The sequence below is a fragment of the Gadus morhua genome, chromosome 4 (assembly GCF_902167405.1).
Source record: "Gadus morhua chromosome 4, gadMor3.0, whole genome shotgun sequence".
NCBI lineage: Eukaryota > Metazoa > Chordata > Actinopteri > Gadiformes > Gadidae > Gadus > Gadus morhua.
Genome location: NC_044051.1, coordinates 26,071,383 through 26,088,336, shown reverse-complemented (window position 1 = coordinate 26,088,336; position 16,954 = coordinate 26,071,383). Strand labels below are relative to the sequence as shown.

At 41.3% G+C, this 16,954-nt stretch overlaps 1 protein-coding gene across 2 annotated transcripts; it reads left to right on the top strand.

Annotated features, from left to right (window-relative positions):
- Positions 1–7,810: 7,810 nt before the first annotated feature.
- On the top strand, positions 7,811–15,562 carry LOC115542612 (uncharacterized). 2 transcript variants are annotated; one of them, XR_003976572.1, is made up of 2 exons: positions 7,811–15,320; positions 15,467–15,562. XR_003976572.1 is itself a non-coding variant. In XM_030354933.1 (2 exons), the coding sequence occupies exon 2, from the start codon at positions 8,999–9,001 to the stop codon at positions 14,936–14,938; it is 5,940 nt and encodes a 1,979-aa protein (XP_030210793.1). In that variant the 5' UTR covers positions 7,811–8,057; positions 8,204–8,998; the 3' UTR covers positions 14,939–15,562. The 2 variants fall into 2 exon arrangements, 1 of the variants encoding a protein (XP_030210793.1); XM_030354933.1 differs by having other exon boundaries at positions 7,811–8,057; positions 8,204–15,562.
- The last annotated feature ends 1,392 nt before the right edge of the window (positions 15,563–16,954 follow it).

The following is a 16,954-nucleotide window of genomic DNA, read 5'->3' as shown; positions in this document are numbered from 1 at the left end:
TGTGTGTTTCAGGATGTGTGTGTGTGTATGTATGTGTGTGTCTCCTTTTCAGGGTATGTGTGTGTGCGTGCGTTTGAGGTTGTTTATGTTTGTGTGTGTGCGTCTCAGGGTGTGTGTGTGTTGAGTACAGAGATGACCATCCCATCAGAAGCCATCGGTCCATGAAGGTCACGCCCCAGAGGTTGCGGGAGCAAGAGATTACGTGCACGGCTGTGTGTGTGTTTGTGTGTGTTTGTGTGTGTGTGTGTGTTTGTGTGTGTGTGTGTGTGTGTGTGTGTGTGTGTGGATGTGTGGGTGGGTGTGTGTGTGTGTGTGTGTGTGTGTGTGTGTGTGTGTGTGTTTCAAATCCCTCTCCGCCGTGGCTGATTTGGGTACTTTCCAGAAAGTATTAGCGTAGTGGACCACCGGACGAGAGACGCTTTGTTAAAGGCAACCGACGAGTCGTCAAGTTTGATAATGACCCCCCCACCCCAACCCTTACCCTGTCCTCCATTTCACTTTGCATACCAGTTAGCATTCTTCCTATTTTCTTTTTCTTCATAGCTTTGAGGATTCTGTAGTTTTCAGCCGGACACACAACAAAACCAAAACATGTCTTTTGGTGTTTGGTTAATCAGCAGATGTATTTACCCACAGAGGCTTCCAGTGGAGACCCATTGGGTTAGTAGAATCTCAGCTCGAGGAGGTTAAGGTTAAGGTGCTAGGACACGGACCCAACAACAATCACAAACACCAACATAGGGGCCGTGTGCCAGACCCGGAGGTTTGTTGGAATGGGTGGTGTGGTTGGTGGTCAGCTATTGTTGGATGAGTATCTGGTCAGTCAATTCACCAATTTCAGCCCACCTTCTTTTGTTGGCTGTTGATGTTTGACATGAGGTGCTGCTGGAGACTGCAGATATTCAGACCTGAACCCAGGACCTTTCAGCTCGAGCCACAAAACCCTCCCAGACAGAAAGTTGTGAGTTCCATTCCCGTTCTGCACACGTGATGGACATCACATGTGCAAGAAAATGTTTGGATTGTTGGATTTGGAACCCTCTAATTCGATTGGACACGTTTGAGAGGTCAGCTTAAAATGGTTCAAGGTAAAAAAATTATTTAGCACTGAGGGCCAAGTTGTTCAAGGTATTCGTGCAGAGGACCTGAGTAGTCCACTACTCCCAATGAGGCGGATTATTCCCGGTTTGGCTTCAACGCTCAAACCCACTGGCCCTTTATATAACTTTGACGGTTGCACGATTTTCTTTTAAAATTAAACTGACATTTATCTTATGATCGCATATCTCGAACTATTGGTCTGAGAGATTTAGCTTAGTTTATTCAATAATATTGTATATCTTCACATATTAGGCTGTGATACTTCGCTTAGTTTATTCCATAATAGGTAACGCTTTACATTAAGGTCCCTGTAATAAGCCTTAGTTAAAGACCTTAGTTATAAGTTATATTATATGCTTATTTACATTAATGGGTTTAAATAAGAGTATATATTAGTGTTAATAATAACATAATAAACATGTTGATTGTGAGATTATAAGACTTTTATAAGAACTTATAATACTATTATTAAATATTTATTGATTGCGTAATAATGTTAATAATTGTCTTATGAGTTTCTTATAGTTGTTAATAAAAGCATCACAAACCCATTTATTGAGTCTTACTAATAAACATGTTGAGTGACTGTGATTTGCTTTGTGCCTCATATCGGGTCCTTTAAAGGCTTTTATTTTTAACGTGATTTTAAAACCTCTGTTCTGTATATGCAAGTGGCTGATGGCTTGACGCCAATGCTTGACAAAGTGTTTGATAAACGCTTGAGGAACATGTCCGAATCGTCTGTGAAACCAGGTCTGTGAAAAAAACAACTGACAAACAGAAGACAGAAAACATGGTTAAGAGGAAGAGGTGCGAACGGGGGGATGACACTTCTGGTAAGTTTAAGAATGTAATGCTATAGTAACTTTAGCTAGTTGTTTGCTAGCGAACTTTATTGGATTACATTACTTTCTTTCAGAGGCTTTGGCGTACTAAAATGTTTTGCTTCAAATTAATCCTAAATTGTTATTTCTTCGTTGAACCCTAAACTATCCGAATATAAATCAATAATTACTTTTTTACTTTTTTCTTCCTTATATGGAACGGCACCCCCTTATGCTTATTTGCTTAATTGCTTATAGTAACCTGTCTGCTACCTAACTAACCTGTGTATTGTGGGCAATATGTCTTTCTGTTGTCTTTGCACACTAACAAGAAAGACCATCCATAACATTTCTGAACCATCCCCTCGGGTTAGGGGTTAGAGTCGAGTCCGTTTTTTTTAAATATTGATATTCAAGAATATTTTGTTCTGAACTTTTTAAATGTAAAACTATATATTATCGTTTTTTATTTCACATTTTATCAACCTTAACAACATATAGTACTCATTAACTGTTAATAAGTGTATATTAAAGGACTTAATCAACCTTAATAAGCCTTGTTCCCACTTTAGATCCCGTACCTGCAAAATGCATAATTAACTGTTTAATAAAGGACTTCTGAACCTTAAAGGTGTCTTACCCCAAGAAACCGTTTATTCTTGTTCCTTTTGATACACGATAGGTCACTCATATGCATGCTGAACGGGAAAAAATTTTCGGTAACCCTTCCTTTTACGGTCCCCTAATTACTAGGTATTTACCCGGTACATGCATGGTAAATCATAGTGTATTACTGGGTAATTACCACTGGTAATAAGAAGGTAAATACAGAGGTAGTTACCCAGCAAATACATGATAAATCATAGTGTATTACTGGGTAATTACCACTGGTAATAAGAAGGTAAATACAGAGGAATTATCCGGTAAATTATAGTGTATTACTGTGTAATTACCACTGGTAATAAGAAGGTAAATACAGAGGAATTACAGCTGAAGTACTAAGTAAAACCTCCACTATTACCCATCAAGTCAACTAAGTAGCGTGTAGTTGTAACTGTTTTAGGTTGGTAATAACACCGATATTGTGTACTTCCTAGGAAATTAGGCAACCAATTCTTATTAACACCTATTATCCAAGGTTTATGTTGGTAACAGCCCACATTTAATGATGTACTATCTAGAAATTAGCATAGTGCTTTCCAATAAAATACTTTTTCTTAGTTATTATTCATAGCTACACCCATTTAGAAAGGGTTTATTCGATTTACCACTATGGAATTACTTACCTGGTAACAACCTCTGCAGGAACAGTTTTCCTCTAGTGTCATGGTACATCTTAAATACTGGGTACGAAGCCGTTTGTTTCCATGGTATTACCAGGTTCTTACCATATAACTTATAATAGATTCCATTATCCATGCAGTCAACACAAACATGTACCATGTACGTTCTGCGACGTTACCAAGTAAAACACGACAATTTACCCAGTAATTAAGCTGAAACTGTACTGTAAAAGGAAGCCTCGTTTATTGCCATGGTATTACCAGGTTCTTACCATATAATTTGTAATACATTATTCCCTTTTCCATGCAGTCAACACAAACTTTTACCATGTACGTTCTGCGACGTTACCAAGTAAAACACGACAATTTACCCAGTAATTAAGCTGAAACTGTACTGTAAAAGGAAGCCTCGTTTATTGCCATGGTATTACCAGGTTCTTACCATATAATTTGTAATACATTATTCCCTTTTCCATGCAGTCAACACAAACTTGTACCATGTACGTTCTGCGACGTTACCAAGTAAAACACGACAATTTACCCAGTAATAAAGCTGAAACTGTACTGTAAAAGGAAGCCTCGTTTATTTCCATGGTATTACTAGGTTCTTACCATATCATTTGTAATACATTATTCCCTTTTCCATGCAGTCAACACAAACTTTTACCATGTACGTTCTGCGACGTTACCAAGTAAAACACGACAATTTACCCAGTAAGTAAGCTGAAACTGTACTGTAAAAGGAAGCCTAGTTTGTTTCCATGGTATTACCAGGCTCTTACCATATAAGTTGTAAGTGGTTATTCCCTTTTCCATGCAATCAACACAAACCATATATGTTCTGCAACATCGTTCACCAGTAGTTAAGCACTTTAATTGTTGTTATAAAACCCCAAACCACTGTTGATGAAAGGCATATTAAAATTAAACAAAATCAAAGGCTTATCTTTCAAACAATGCATATCTCACAAACAGGCACTGAACACTGAAGAAATCGGACAAAAAAAAGAGCTGTCCACATCAACTCAATTTAAATGTTACTGATGGTGTTTTCTTAAAACACATGACAGTGTTATGGCAAGTGACCACAAGGAAGACTGCTTCAACCTCTTCAATTTGAATAAGTGGTGAATGCCATGCAGCAATCCGCCTATGGGAGAATCTTTGTGGTCATTCGCAAACCAATGAGTCCACTCGATGAATGAGAGATGACTCTTTAGTGTCTTCTCTGTGAGGTATCCCTGCACTCTCCACATCTGGGATTTGAAGGCTGACCAAGACCTGACCAGGTACCTCCAAATCTCCCCTTCCATACTGTAATAAAGAATCAGAAGACAAGAAAATAAACATTAGGACTTTCAATTAATGAACATTTCTAGAACATGTAAAGCTCAAAGATTATTTTGTTTATCAGTTGAAAAAGGATGGTGGTCCTCTGGCCATTGTGTTTGGTCATATTGAAAAGAGAAAAAGGCATAGCCATAAATACAGTTAATAGGACGGGAGGGGACAGGCTGTTAGCTCCGGTTAGCCCTTTAGCATCGAGATAGCGGAGATTCTGTCATTCAAATAACTCGGACATGTTGTTTAAAACCTATAACACCCAATTTATTAAAATAACCGGATTTAATCGGGCTCCCTCCCATAAGTACAGTTAATAGGACGGGAAGAGACAGGCTCTGTTAGCCCCTGTTAGCGCGATGCTAAAGAGCAGCTCTACCGGAGCATGCCACCTCAACAGGTGCAAGTTAGCCTCCGGTTTGATATTCGCCAGATATTCGGTTTACCACCCAATCGGATTCATCAACATAAGTGCAATACATTACGGGCTTAGTATGTTGAGGACGGTTTAGGACGGCGTATCGCGAAAATCACAAACACATGTTGTTGCCATCGATGACTGTGCAACAACGTCATTTACGTTCTGGCTGCTACCTGTTTTAGGGACCGTCAACAAGTTACACTCACCGACTGGTGGCAGAGACGTTACCATGGAATTGTTTCTGGAAATAAATCATATAAAATAACATTAAAATCACTAAAAAAATATATTTTGTCACCTGATTGTAGTAGTAGTTGCCAATGGTGGGCTGCTACATACTGCAGGTAACTTTGCTAATATATTGCATTATTGTTAAACGGGATGCAATTAATAATTTCAAATATAGTTTAGTCGATTTTTGTCGAATATTAAACTATTAACTGCATTATGATTAACTATATTGCAATATATTTGTGTAATTAATTTCCTGAAACAATTCCATGGTAACGTCTTTGCCACCAGTCGGTGAGTGTAATTTGCTGACGGTCCCTAAAACAGGTAGCAGCCAGAACGTAAATGACGTTGTTGCACAGACATCGATGGCGCCAACATGTGTTTGTGATTTTTCGCGATACGGTGTCCTAAACCGTCCTCAACATACTAAGCCCGTAATGTATTGCACTTATGTTGAAGAATCCGATTTGGTGGTAAACCGAATATCCGGCGAATATCTAACCGGAGGCTAACTTGCACCTGTTGAGGTGGCATGCTCCGGTAGAGCTGCTCTTTAGCATCGCGCTAACCGGGGCTAACAGAGCCTGTCTCTTCCCGTCCTATTAACTGTACTTATGGGAGAGAGCCCGATTAAATCCGGATATTTTAATAAATTGGGTGTTATAGGTTTTAAACAACATGTCCGAGTTTTTTGAATGACAGAAGCTCCACTAGCTCGATGCTAAAGTGCTAACCGGAGCTAACAACCTGTCCCCTCCCGTCCTATTAACTGTATTTATGGCTATGCCTTTTTCTCTTTTCAATATGACCAAACACAATGGCCAGAGGACCAGCATCCTTTTTTAACTAATAAACAAAATAATCTTTGAGTTCTAAATGTTCATTAATTGACAGTCCTAATGTTTATTTTCTTGTCTTCTGATTCTTTATTACAGTATGGAAGGGGAGATTTAGATGTACCTGGTCAGGTCTTGGTCAGCCTTCAAATCCCAGATGTGGAGACTGCAGGGATACCTCACAGAGAAGACACTAAAGAGTCATCTCTCATTCATCGAGTGGACTCATTGGTTTGCGAATGACCACAAAGATGCTCCCATAGGCAGATTGCTGCATGGCATTCACCGCTTATTCAAATTGAAGAGGTTGAAGCAGTCTTCCTTGTGGTCACTTGCCATAACAATGTCATGTGTTTTATGAAAACACCATCAGTAACATTTATATTGAGTTGATGTGGACGGCTCTTTTTTTTGTCAGATTTCTTCAGTGTTCAGTGCCTGTTTGTGAGATATGCATTGTTTGAAAGATAAGCCTTTGATTTTGTTTAATTTTAATATGCCTTTCATCAACAGTGGTTTGGGGTTTTATAACAACAATTAAAGTGCTTAACTACTGGTGAACGATGTTGCAGAACATATATGGTTTGTGTTGATTGAATGGAAAAGGGAATAACCAGTTACAACTTATATGGTAAGAGCCTGGTAATACCATGGAAACAAACTAGGCTTCCTTTTCAGTACAGTTTCAGCTTAATTACTGGGTAAATTGTCGTGTTTTACTTGGTAACGTCGCAGAACGTACATGGTACAAGTTTGTGTTGAGTGCATGGAAAAGGGAATAATGTATTACAAATTATATGGTAAGAACCTGGTAATACCATGGAAACAAACGAGGCTTCCTTTTACAGTACAGTTTCAGCTTAATTACTGGGTAAATTGTCGTGTTTTACTTGGTAACGTCGCAGAACGTACATGGTACAAGTTTGTGTTGACTGCATGGAAAAGGGAATAATGTATCACAAATTATATGGTAAGAACCTGGTAATACCATGGAAACAAACAAGGCTTCCTTTTACAGTACAGTTTCAGCTTAATTACTGGGTAAATTGTCGTGTTTTACTTGGTAACGTCGCAGAACGTACATGGTACAAGTTTGTGTTGACTGCATGGAAAAGGGAATAATGTATTACAAATTATATGGTAAGAACCTGGTAATACCATGTAAACAAACGAGGCTTCCTTTTACAGTACAGTTTCAGCTTAATTACTGGGTAAATTGGTGTGTTTTACTTGGTAATGTCGCAGAACGTACATGGTACAAGTTTGTGTTGACTGCCTGGAAAAGGGAATAATGTATTACAAATTATATGGTTAGAACCTGGTAGTACCATGGAAACAAACGAGGCTTCCTTTTACAGTACAGTTTCAGCTTAATTACTAGGTAAATTGTCGTGTTTTACTTGGTAACGTCGCAGAACCTACATGGTACAAGTTTAGTTTGTGTTGACTGCATGGAAAAGGGAATAATGTATTACAAATTATATGGTAAGAACCTGGTAATACCATGGAAATAAACGAGGCTTCCTTTTACAGTACAGTTTCAGCTTAATTACTGGGTAAATTGGTGTGTTTTACTTGGTAATGTCGCAGAACGTACATGGTACAAGTTTGTCTTGACTGCATGGATAATGGAATGTATCTATTATAAATTATATGGTAAGAACCTGGTAATACCATGGAAACAAACGGCTTCGTACCCAGTATTTAAGAAGATGTACCATGACACTAGAGGAAAACTGTTCCTGCAGAGGTTGTTACCAGGTAAGTGTAAATAATTCTTATGAAGGTCTGTTAAAATAACCACTTTCTCCATGCTTTTATTTTGATACTGTATTTTGCCGTCATGGGTCTTTTATTTTGACGCAGGAAGTTTGAATCTACAGTAGGTAACTTGACTTGAAGGAGATCGCGCGAAAAGGTTATTACGTGTAATTACGGAAGGAATTCAGGCTACAAACGGTTGCTCTGCATAACAATTTGTAGTAATTAATAAGTGCCTAGCTGGAATGGGAACAAGGTATTGTGTGTTTAATTTGTTTAAGACTTTATATTACTTAAAATGTGTTTAAATGTGTTGTTGCTGTACAGCCGCGCTAATGTTATCTTCATGGCGATAGTTGTATATGTGTAAGAGCTAATTAATGTTATTTATCTGTCCTGTAGCTCTTACGGTGTTTATGAAGAAAGATGTGAAGAAAGGAATATTTATGCTCAAAACAAGGCTGACGGCTGAACGTAAATAAAGGCTTCTGAAACATCTGTAAGCTTCACCATTGTCCGGCTGGGGTTCGCTACAGTAAGAGCTTGACCCACATCGATTCGACGACTTTTTGCCGCCATGACGGGTCACGACGGAGGGTCTTCACTGCATGCCTGCTGCTGTTGCTGCTACATCGCCCCATGCTGTTCACATGGAGTCATCGAGCAGCACATGTTCCTGCATGTCAACGCATGATCCACTACGGCAATCCGGGCAGCGGTCTCGTGGATTCGGTGCATTGGTCAAGTACAGTCGCATTCATTGACGCAGAACTGAGCATTACCCAATATCATATGGTCTACGGTACTTCCAATGAGGTGAGCTACACATTAACAGCTTCTTGAACTGAACCAGAGAACATTTAATGCTCACCTGCTCATCTGCAACGAAGGAACTGTTGATACGTTTATACAGACGGACACATTCATGTGGACTCTTTATAATTAAGGACATTTAAAAAAAAAAAAAAAAAAAAAAAAAAGGGGGAAATTGAACTGCATTTCATGCTATCTGAAAATTTTGCTTATAATGTTATTTACCTGAACATTTACAGTTATTTGAGTGTCTGCACATTGATGTAACTGCTAGTTATTTTTGTACTGGGGTTCTGATATTCTATGTTTAAACTGCTTAAGAGTTCGATCTTATCTGCTTCAGGGTTTTCATCTGGCTTAATAATTCTGAGTTAGGAGTTGATAATGTCAAAGTCAGGTTATGATAGTGACACAGAGGAGCAAATGGCTGGTTCTCAGCATGAAGTTCAGGATTTGCAGAGGGAGCTCCACTCAGTGGCAGACTCATCATGCCTGAAGGAAACGACTGAAGTGGTGGAAGAAGGTCAGAGTCATCTCCAAGGTAAACTGGATGACCCACCTGGAGGTCCCAGACGTTCCGAACGTGCACGGAACCCTACCGAGAAGATGCGTGCACTACAAGCGGAGGAGGCCAAGAAAATGGAGAAAGGGCTGCTCTCCATGTACGAGCAATGGAAACTCAAAATACGAAAAGCAAGAGATCAACTGAAGTCCTACATGCCAGATGATGAGCTCTGGCCTCTCGTGGAAGAACTTAGGAAAAGTAAGGAAGACATAATGAACATATATTCTGAAATGCGAGATCTTGCCACACCTTCCACTGATATCAGACGACGAGTCGATACTTGTGAATCAGTCACCACAGAAATCATTATCATTGCCCACAACAGAGCAATAGATGATGAAGTTGAGTTTAACGAGAAGCAGGAAAGACATCGCCTTCATGAACTCCTCCACCGTGACTATGCAAAGTCTGTCTATGGATCCGCCGCGTCCTTGACAAGTCATAGCAAGTCTGACCATCACTCCATGACTTCCTCTATGGCGGCCAAGCGTGCGGATGCAGCAGCAGAACTAGCAGTGAAGGAAACCAATTATGAGATGATGATAGCCGAAGAGAGACAAAGGGAAGTGATTCGAGAGTTAGAGGAACAACAGAGGATAGCTCTAGAGGCACAAAGGTATGAGTTGGAGCGACTGCAGGCAGAGAAGGAAGTGCGAGCAGCTAAGGCCAAGCTGAATGTGTACAATAAGGAGACAGAACATAAAGCTGCTGACTGCATCAACATTGAAAAGGATAAGGAAGCAACGAACGTGCCTGTAACTGCCGTCTCGCCATCCCATGTTGCAACACCCTCTCATAAAGACATTTCCTCACTGGCTCAGGTCTTTCAAGACAGCATAGCCTTGAATAGGCTCCCTGTTCCAGAGCCATTCGTCTTCAATGGTGATCCAATACGATTCACTGAATGGAAAGCATCGTTTTCTTCGCTCATTGACCAAAGAGCTATCACTCCAGCTGAAAAACTCTATTATTTGAAGAAGTATGTTGCCGGCCCAGCACGCCAGGTGCTAGATGGCACCTTTTTCCGAAACGATGATGAAGCCTACCAGGATGCCTGGAACAAGCTCACTCGTCGCTTCGGCCAGCCCTTTGCCATTCAGAGAGCATTCAGAGAGAAGCTTACCAATTGGCCTAGGATACAACCTAAAGATGCCGAGGGACTCAGAAACTTCTCTGATTTTCTAAATGCCTGTCAAGATGCCATGCCTCATGTCAAGGGTCTCGACATATTAAACGACTGCGAGGAAAACCAGAAGCTTGTCTATAAACTACCAGACTGGGCAGCTTCACGCTGGAACCGACAAGCCACACGAAGCCTGAACGATAGGCAAGAATTCCCAAGTTTCAAGGACTTTGCAATATTTGTGTCAACTGAAGCTGAGATTGCCTGCAATCCAATTACGTCGCTTTATGCTCTTCGCTCATCAGACTCTAACGCTGAAAAGAGAAATCTCAGAGACACAAAGACAAACCAGGCCAGTGTTTACACCACTCAAGCAGCTACGGACATCTTCAACAAAGGGTCAGAACAGAGAAAAACATGTATTCTCTGTCAAGATAATAGACACCAGCTTCATGCGTGTCCCAAGTTTACAGAAATGTTGTTGGTAGAGCGACGGAACTATGTAAAGGAGAAGAAACTCTGCTACGGATGCCTAAAATTCGGCCACAGCGCAAAAAGCTGTCGTCATCGCCACTGTTGCGACAACTGTAAAGGAAAACATCCGACGGCCCTCCACGATTACAACTATGGGAAGGAGAAGTCTTCATCAGAAGCAGCGACAAATCAAAGAGCTGCTGCAACGTCGCTCAGTGTTGCAGGCGAAGGCTCATCCTACACATCGATGGTGATGCCAGTGTGGGTGTCATCCAAAAACAACCCAACTGCTGAGAGACTTGTCTACGCTCTACTTGACACTCAAAGCGATACAACATTCATCGACCAAGAAGTGAGTGACAGTCTAAATGCTGACAAGTATCCAGTGAAGTTGAAGCTGACGACCATGAGTGGAATGAACACGGTTCTCTCAAGTGAGAGTGTTTTCGGCCTCTGTGTAAGGGGATACAGCTCTGCAATTCAGTTTGATCTCCCAGTTGCCTACTCAAAGGACTGCATACCTGTAAACCGTGCTCATATTCCCACTTGTGAGACGGCTAAGCAATGGAGTCACCTCAGAGAAATAGCAGAAGAAATCCAACCTCTGAAGGACTGTGAAATAGGGCTCCTGATAGGCTATAACTGCTCTAGAGCCATGGCACCAAGGCAGGTTATTCTAGGAGGAGATGAGGAACCTTATGCTGTACGGACAGACTTAGGATGGAGTATTGTGGGGCGCTCATCGCAAAGCTATGATCCGCCGAGCTCAAGTCGCCTGTGCCACAAAATCTCCATTAAAGTACTGCCTCCGGTAACTCCGGCCGACGCTATTCGCATTCTGGAATCTGACTTCAAGGATGATAGTGAAGACAGCAAAACAGTGTCACAAGATGACATCACCTTCCTCAACAAGCTAAATGAGGGCATACAGAAAAACAAACATGGCCATTACCAAATGCCTCTACCCTTCAAAAAAAGACCCAGTATGCCTGACAACAAAAACTCAGTCATGATACGCCTCAACCACCTCAAAAGAAAACTGCAGCGGGATGAAAAGTATAAGGAGCAGTATGTCAAGTTCATGGAGGAGATCATCGAAAGGGGAGATGCAGAGCAGATCGAAGACGGTGGGAGTGAAGTTGAGAGATGGTACATTCCCCATCATGGTGTTCGGCACGCAAAGAAGCCAGATAAGCTTCGTGTAGTGTTCGATTGCTCTGCCAGACACAAAGGAACCAGCTTGAACGACCATCTCCTCTCAGGGCCTGACTTGCTGAACAACTTGAGCGGTGTTCTTATCCGCTTCCGACGTTACCCTGTTGCTTTGATGTGTGACATTGAAAAAATGTTCCATCAATTCCATGTGGATGAGGCTGATCGCAACTACCTGCGCTTTCTTTGGTGGAAGCAAGGAGACTTGAACTCACCGCCCAGTGAGTTCCGTATGAAGGTGCATCTGTTCGGTGCAGCCTCCTCCCCTGGATGTGCAAACTTCGGGATGAAGCATCTAGCTAAGGAGAATGGCGACCTCTACCCTAAAGGCTCACAGTTTATCATGAGGGATTTCTATGTTGATGATGGCCTCACCAGTGCTGGCAGCACCGAAGAAGCTGTTCAGCTTGCCAGAGAAGCTCGTGAACTCTGTGCCATGGGTGGACTCCGATTACACAAATTTGTGTCAAATGAGAGAAATGTCCTAGAAAGTATACCGCCCTCTGAAAGAGCAATCAATGTGACGAATATGGACCTCACGTTCGATGAACTGCCGCTTGAGAGAGCCCTGGGGATTCAATGGGATGTGGAGTCCGACCATTTTCGTCTCAGTGTCAGCCTCAAGGATCAGCCGGCAACACGTCGCGGCATTCTTTCTACAGTTGCCTCCTTGTATGATCCTCTCGGGTTCGTGGCGCCAGTTCTGCTCAAAGCGAAGATCATTCTTCAGGAGATGTGTAGGCGAGGCACAGGCTGGGACGATCCTCTCCCTGACGAGCTCCGTCCAAAATGGGAAAAATGGAGAGATGATCTAGCTCAGTTGGATAATGTCACTATACCCCGCACTTACTCACCAGCTGGATTTGGGAAGGTTTTGAAGACACAGCTGCATCATTTCTCAGATGCTAGCTTGAAGGGTTATGGTCAGTGTTCATACTTGAGACTACAAAATGAGGAGGGAGACGTTCACTGTGCCTTAGTTGTAGGAAAATCACGCGTCTCGCCATCAAAAGTTACAACTGTTCCAAGATTGGAACTGACGGCTGCAGTTGTCTCTGTGAAGATGAGCAACATGCTCAAGGAGGAATTTGGATCAGCTGACACTGAGGAGGTCTTCTGGACCGATTCTAAGGTGGTCTTGGGATACATAAAAAACGAAGCACGACGATTCCACACCTTTGTGGCTAACCGTGTTCAGAAGATTCACCTCAGCTCAGACCCTCAACAATGGAGATATGTTCCAACCAATGAGAATCCTGCTGACCATGCTTCCAGGAGCTTGACTCCCAGCGAGCTTTTGTCATCCACCTGGTTCACTGGACCCAAGTTCTTGTGGCACAAGGAAATGAAGCCGCCGGCAGATGAAATTCCAGAGTTAATAATTGGAGACCCAGAGGTCAGAAGTGCTTTGGTACTTAACACAAGAACTACAGAGCAAGCGAGCCTTGTTGATCGTTTATCTAAGTTCTCATCTTGGTCACTGGCTATTCGAGCTGTTGCACGCCTTTTAAGGCGCATCAGAAAGAACAGATCAAACAACCTCACCACTGTAACAGAACGAGAAGATGCAGAACATTGCATAATCAAAGACCTGCAGAAAAACGTGTACCAAGAAGAGTTGAAACTGCTGAGCAAAGGGGTCCCCCTACCCTCTCACAATTCACTACACTCTCTTGATGCCTTCCTCGATAAAGATGGTGTCTTCAGGGTGGGAGGAAGGCTGTGCAACTCTTCTCTTCCCAACTCCATCAAGCACCCTGCAATCATTCCCAAAGATCATCACATTACAAAAATGATCATTGCTCATCACCATGAAAGAATCGAACATCAAGGTAAAGGCCTCACCCTCAATGAGATCAGGTCCCACGGCTACTGGATTCCAGGAATCAACAGGGCAGTAGCATCGCACATTCGTCAATGCGTCACCTGTAGACGGCACCGGAAACCAACGGAAGAGCAAAGGATGGCTGATCTACCCCCCGAACGCGTGGAACCATCACCCCCCTTCACCTTCTGTGGAATGGACTGCTTTGGTCCATTCCTCACGAAGCAAGGAAGAAAGGAGAACAAGAGGTATGGTCTACTTTTCACTTGCTTTAGCTCCCGTGCCATTCATATTGAGATGCTTGATGGCATGTCCACAGACGCCCTCATCAATGGCCTCCGATGCTTCATTGCTATGCGTGGTGCTGTTCGTCAGATCAAGTCCGATCAAGGTAGCAACTTCGTTGGAGCCAAAAACGAACTTAAGGAAGCTCTAAAGGAAGTTGATGCAGACCGGCTGGCTGTATTCCTTGCTGAAAAACAATGTGACTTTTGCATGAATGCACCTTATTCAAGCCATGTCGGAGGTGTTTGGGAGAGACAGATTAGGACGGTGAGAAGCGTTCTAAGGTCCACGCTTGCTCTTTCCTCTGGAAGGCTAAATGATGCTTCACTGCGGGCTTTTCTCTATGAAGCTATGGCAATCGTCAACAGTCGACCACTGACTGTTGACAACCTCAGTGATCCTCATAGTCTTGAGCCACTCACACCTAATCATCTTCTGACTATGAAAACTGTCAGGGCCTTACCACCTCCAGGCGAGTTCGTCAGAGAGGACATGTATGGCAAGAAAAGGTGGCGACATGTTCAATACCTTGCAGAACAGTTTTGGAGTCGATGGCGAAAGGAATACCTGGCCAACATCTCTCTCAGACAACGTTGGCATGCACCGAAGAGAAATCTTCAAGTTGGAGATATCGTAATGATGAAAGGAGAGGATGCACACAGGAACGAGTGGAGATTAGGTAGAGTTTTAGAAACTACTATTGACAAAGACGGACTAGTAAGGAGAGTTAAGATCTGCCTCGGTGACAGGAATCTTGGCAAGAAAGGAGAGCGTCTCCATAAGATGTCTGAAGTCGAGCGCCCTGTCCAAAGGCTAGTCCTGCTATTGGAGACTAATTAAACTTGTTCTCTCTTTACATAATTTGTTTTTTTTTGCACTTTCATGAGGAAGGTCATTTTTTTTGTTAGAAAATCATTCGTGTTTAATGTTAACTGTATACTGTTCCATTAGGGACTCATGATTGGTGGGAGTGTAAATAATTCTTATGAAGGTCTGTTAAAATAACCACTTTCTCCATGCTTTTATTTTGATACTGTATTTTGCCGTCATGGGTCTTTTATTTTGACGCAGGAAGTTTGAATCTACAGTAGGTAACTTGACTTGAAGGAGATCGCGCGAAAAGGTTATTACGTGTAATTACGGAAGGAATTCAGGCTACAAACGGTTGCTCTGCATAACAATTTGTAGTAATTAATAAGTGCCTAGCTGGAATGGGAACAAGGTATTGTGTGTTTAATTTGTTTAAGACTTTATATTACTTAAAATGTGTTTAAATGTGTTGTTGCTGTACAGCCGCGCTAATGTTATCTTCATGGCGATAGTTGTATATGTGTAAGAGCTAATTAATGTTATTTATCTGTCCTGTAGCTCTTACGGTGTTTATGAAGAAAGATGTGAAGAAAGGAATATTTATGCTCAAAACAAGGCTGACGGCTGAACGTAAATAAAGGCTTCTGAAACATCTGTAAGCTTCACCATTGTCCGGCTGGGGTTCGCTACAGTAAGTAATTCCATAGTGGTAAATCGAATAAACCCTTTCTAAATGGGTGCAGCTACGAATAATAACTAAGAAAAAGTATTTTATTGGAAAGCACTATGCTAATTTCTAGATAGTACATCATTAAACTTGGGCTGTTAACAACATAAACCTTGGATAATAGGTGTTTATAAGAATTGGTTGCCTAATTTCCTAGGAAGTACACAATATCGGAGTTATTACCAACCTAAAACAGTTACAACTACACGCTACTTAGTTGAGTTGATGGGTAATAGTGGAGGTTTTACTTAGTACTTCAGCTGTAATTCCTCTGTATTTACCTTCTTATTACCAGTGGTATTTACACAGTAATACACTAAAATTTACCGGATAATTCCTCTGTATTTACCTTCTTATTACCAGTGGTAATTACCCAGTAATACACTATGATTTATCATGTATTTGCTGGGTAACTACCTCTGTATTTACCTTCTTATTACCAGTGGTAATTACCCAGTAATACACTATGATTTACCATTCATGTACCGGCTAAATACCTAGTAATTAGGGGACTGTAAAAGGAAGGGTTACCAAATGTTCTTCTACCTCGATTGCCTGCATTAGCAAATGAAAGATAATAGACGCATAAGCGAGCGAATCAGAAAAGCCTCACCAACTGACATCGTTTGGTGAATTTGTATTCATGGCCTCGCCCAGGGGTGATTCTAGGTTTCTGAAACATCAGGGGCTTAGCCCAGAGGGAAAAGAAAAATGTGCACGCAGTGCACGGCAATTTTGTTTTAATGCTTTAATGTGCATGCACATTTTTCATAATGTCTGTACAATTTAAGTTATTTCTGAATGATTACAAGTGAGAGAAACCTTACATATATATATCTATATCTATATCTATATAAATATCTATATCTATATCTATATATATATATATATATATATATGGATCTGACTGGGGATTAGATTAGTTAATTGGTTAAATCACTTGAGGTGGTAAACAGTCTGGTTATGCTTTTAGACTGTTTTTTCTCTTGCCAGAAGGACTATCAAGAAGAACTAGGCTACTTTATTTTGAGATGGAATCCCCATGTTTCTTTCTAAATAGCTAACTACCATAAGTGACTACAATCATTTCATCACTTCTAGACTGAATTGAATTAATGCATTCCATAGATACCAGTAAAGATATACCAATAAATAATGAATAAATATGAAAATATTACATATATTTTTTACCAAAAAATTATATTCAGGGCTAATTAAATAATATCCGGGGAACAAGTTCGTGCCGAAATAGTGGTAATTTCCAATCCAACCATTTCTTCCTCAACTCTTCTGTCTTGGCCAAGAGTTCTCTCTGTGTT

Excerpts from the sequence above, each read along its gene's own strand:
- LOC115542612 (XM_030354933.1), top strand. The coding sequence starts at position 8,999 with ATGTCAAAGTCAGGTTATGATAGTGACACAGAGGAGCAAATGGCTGGT.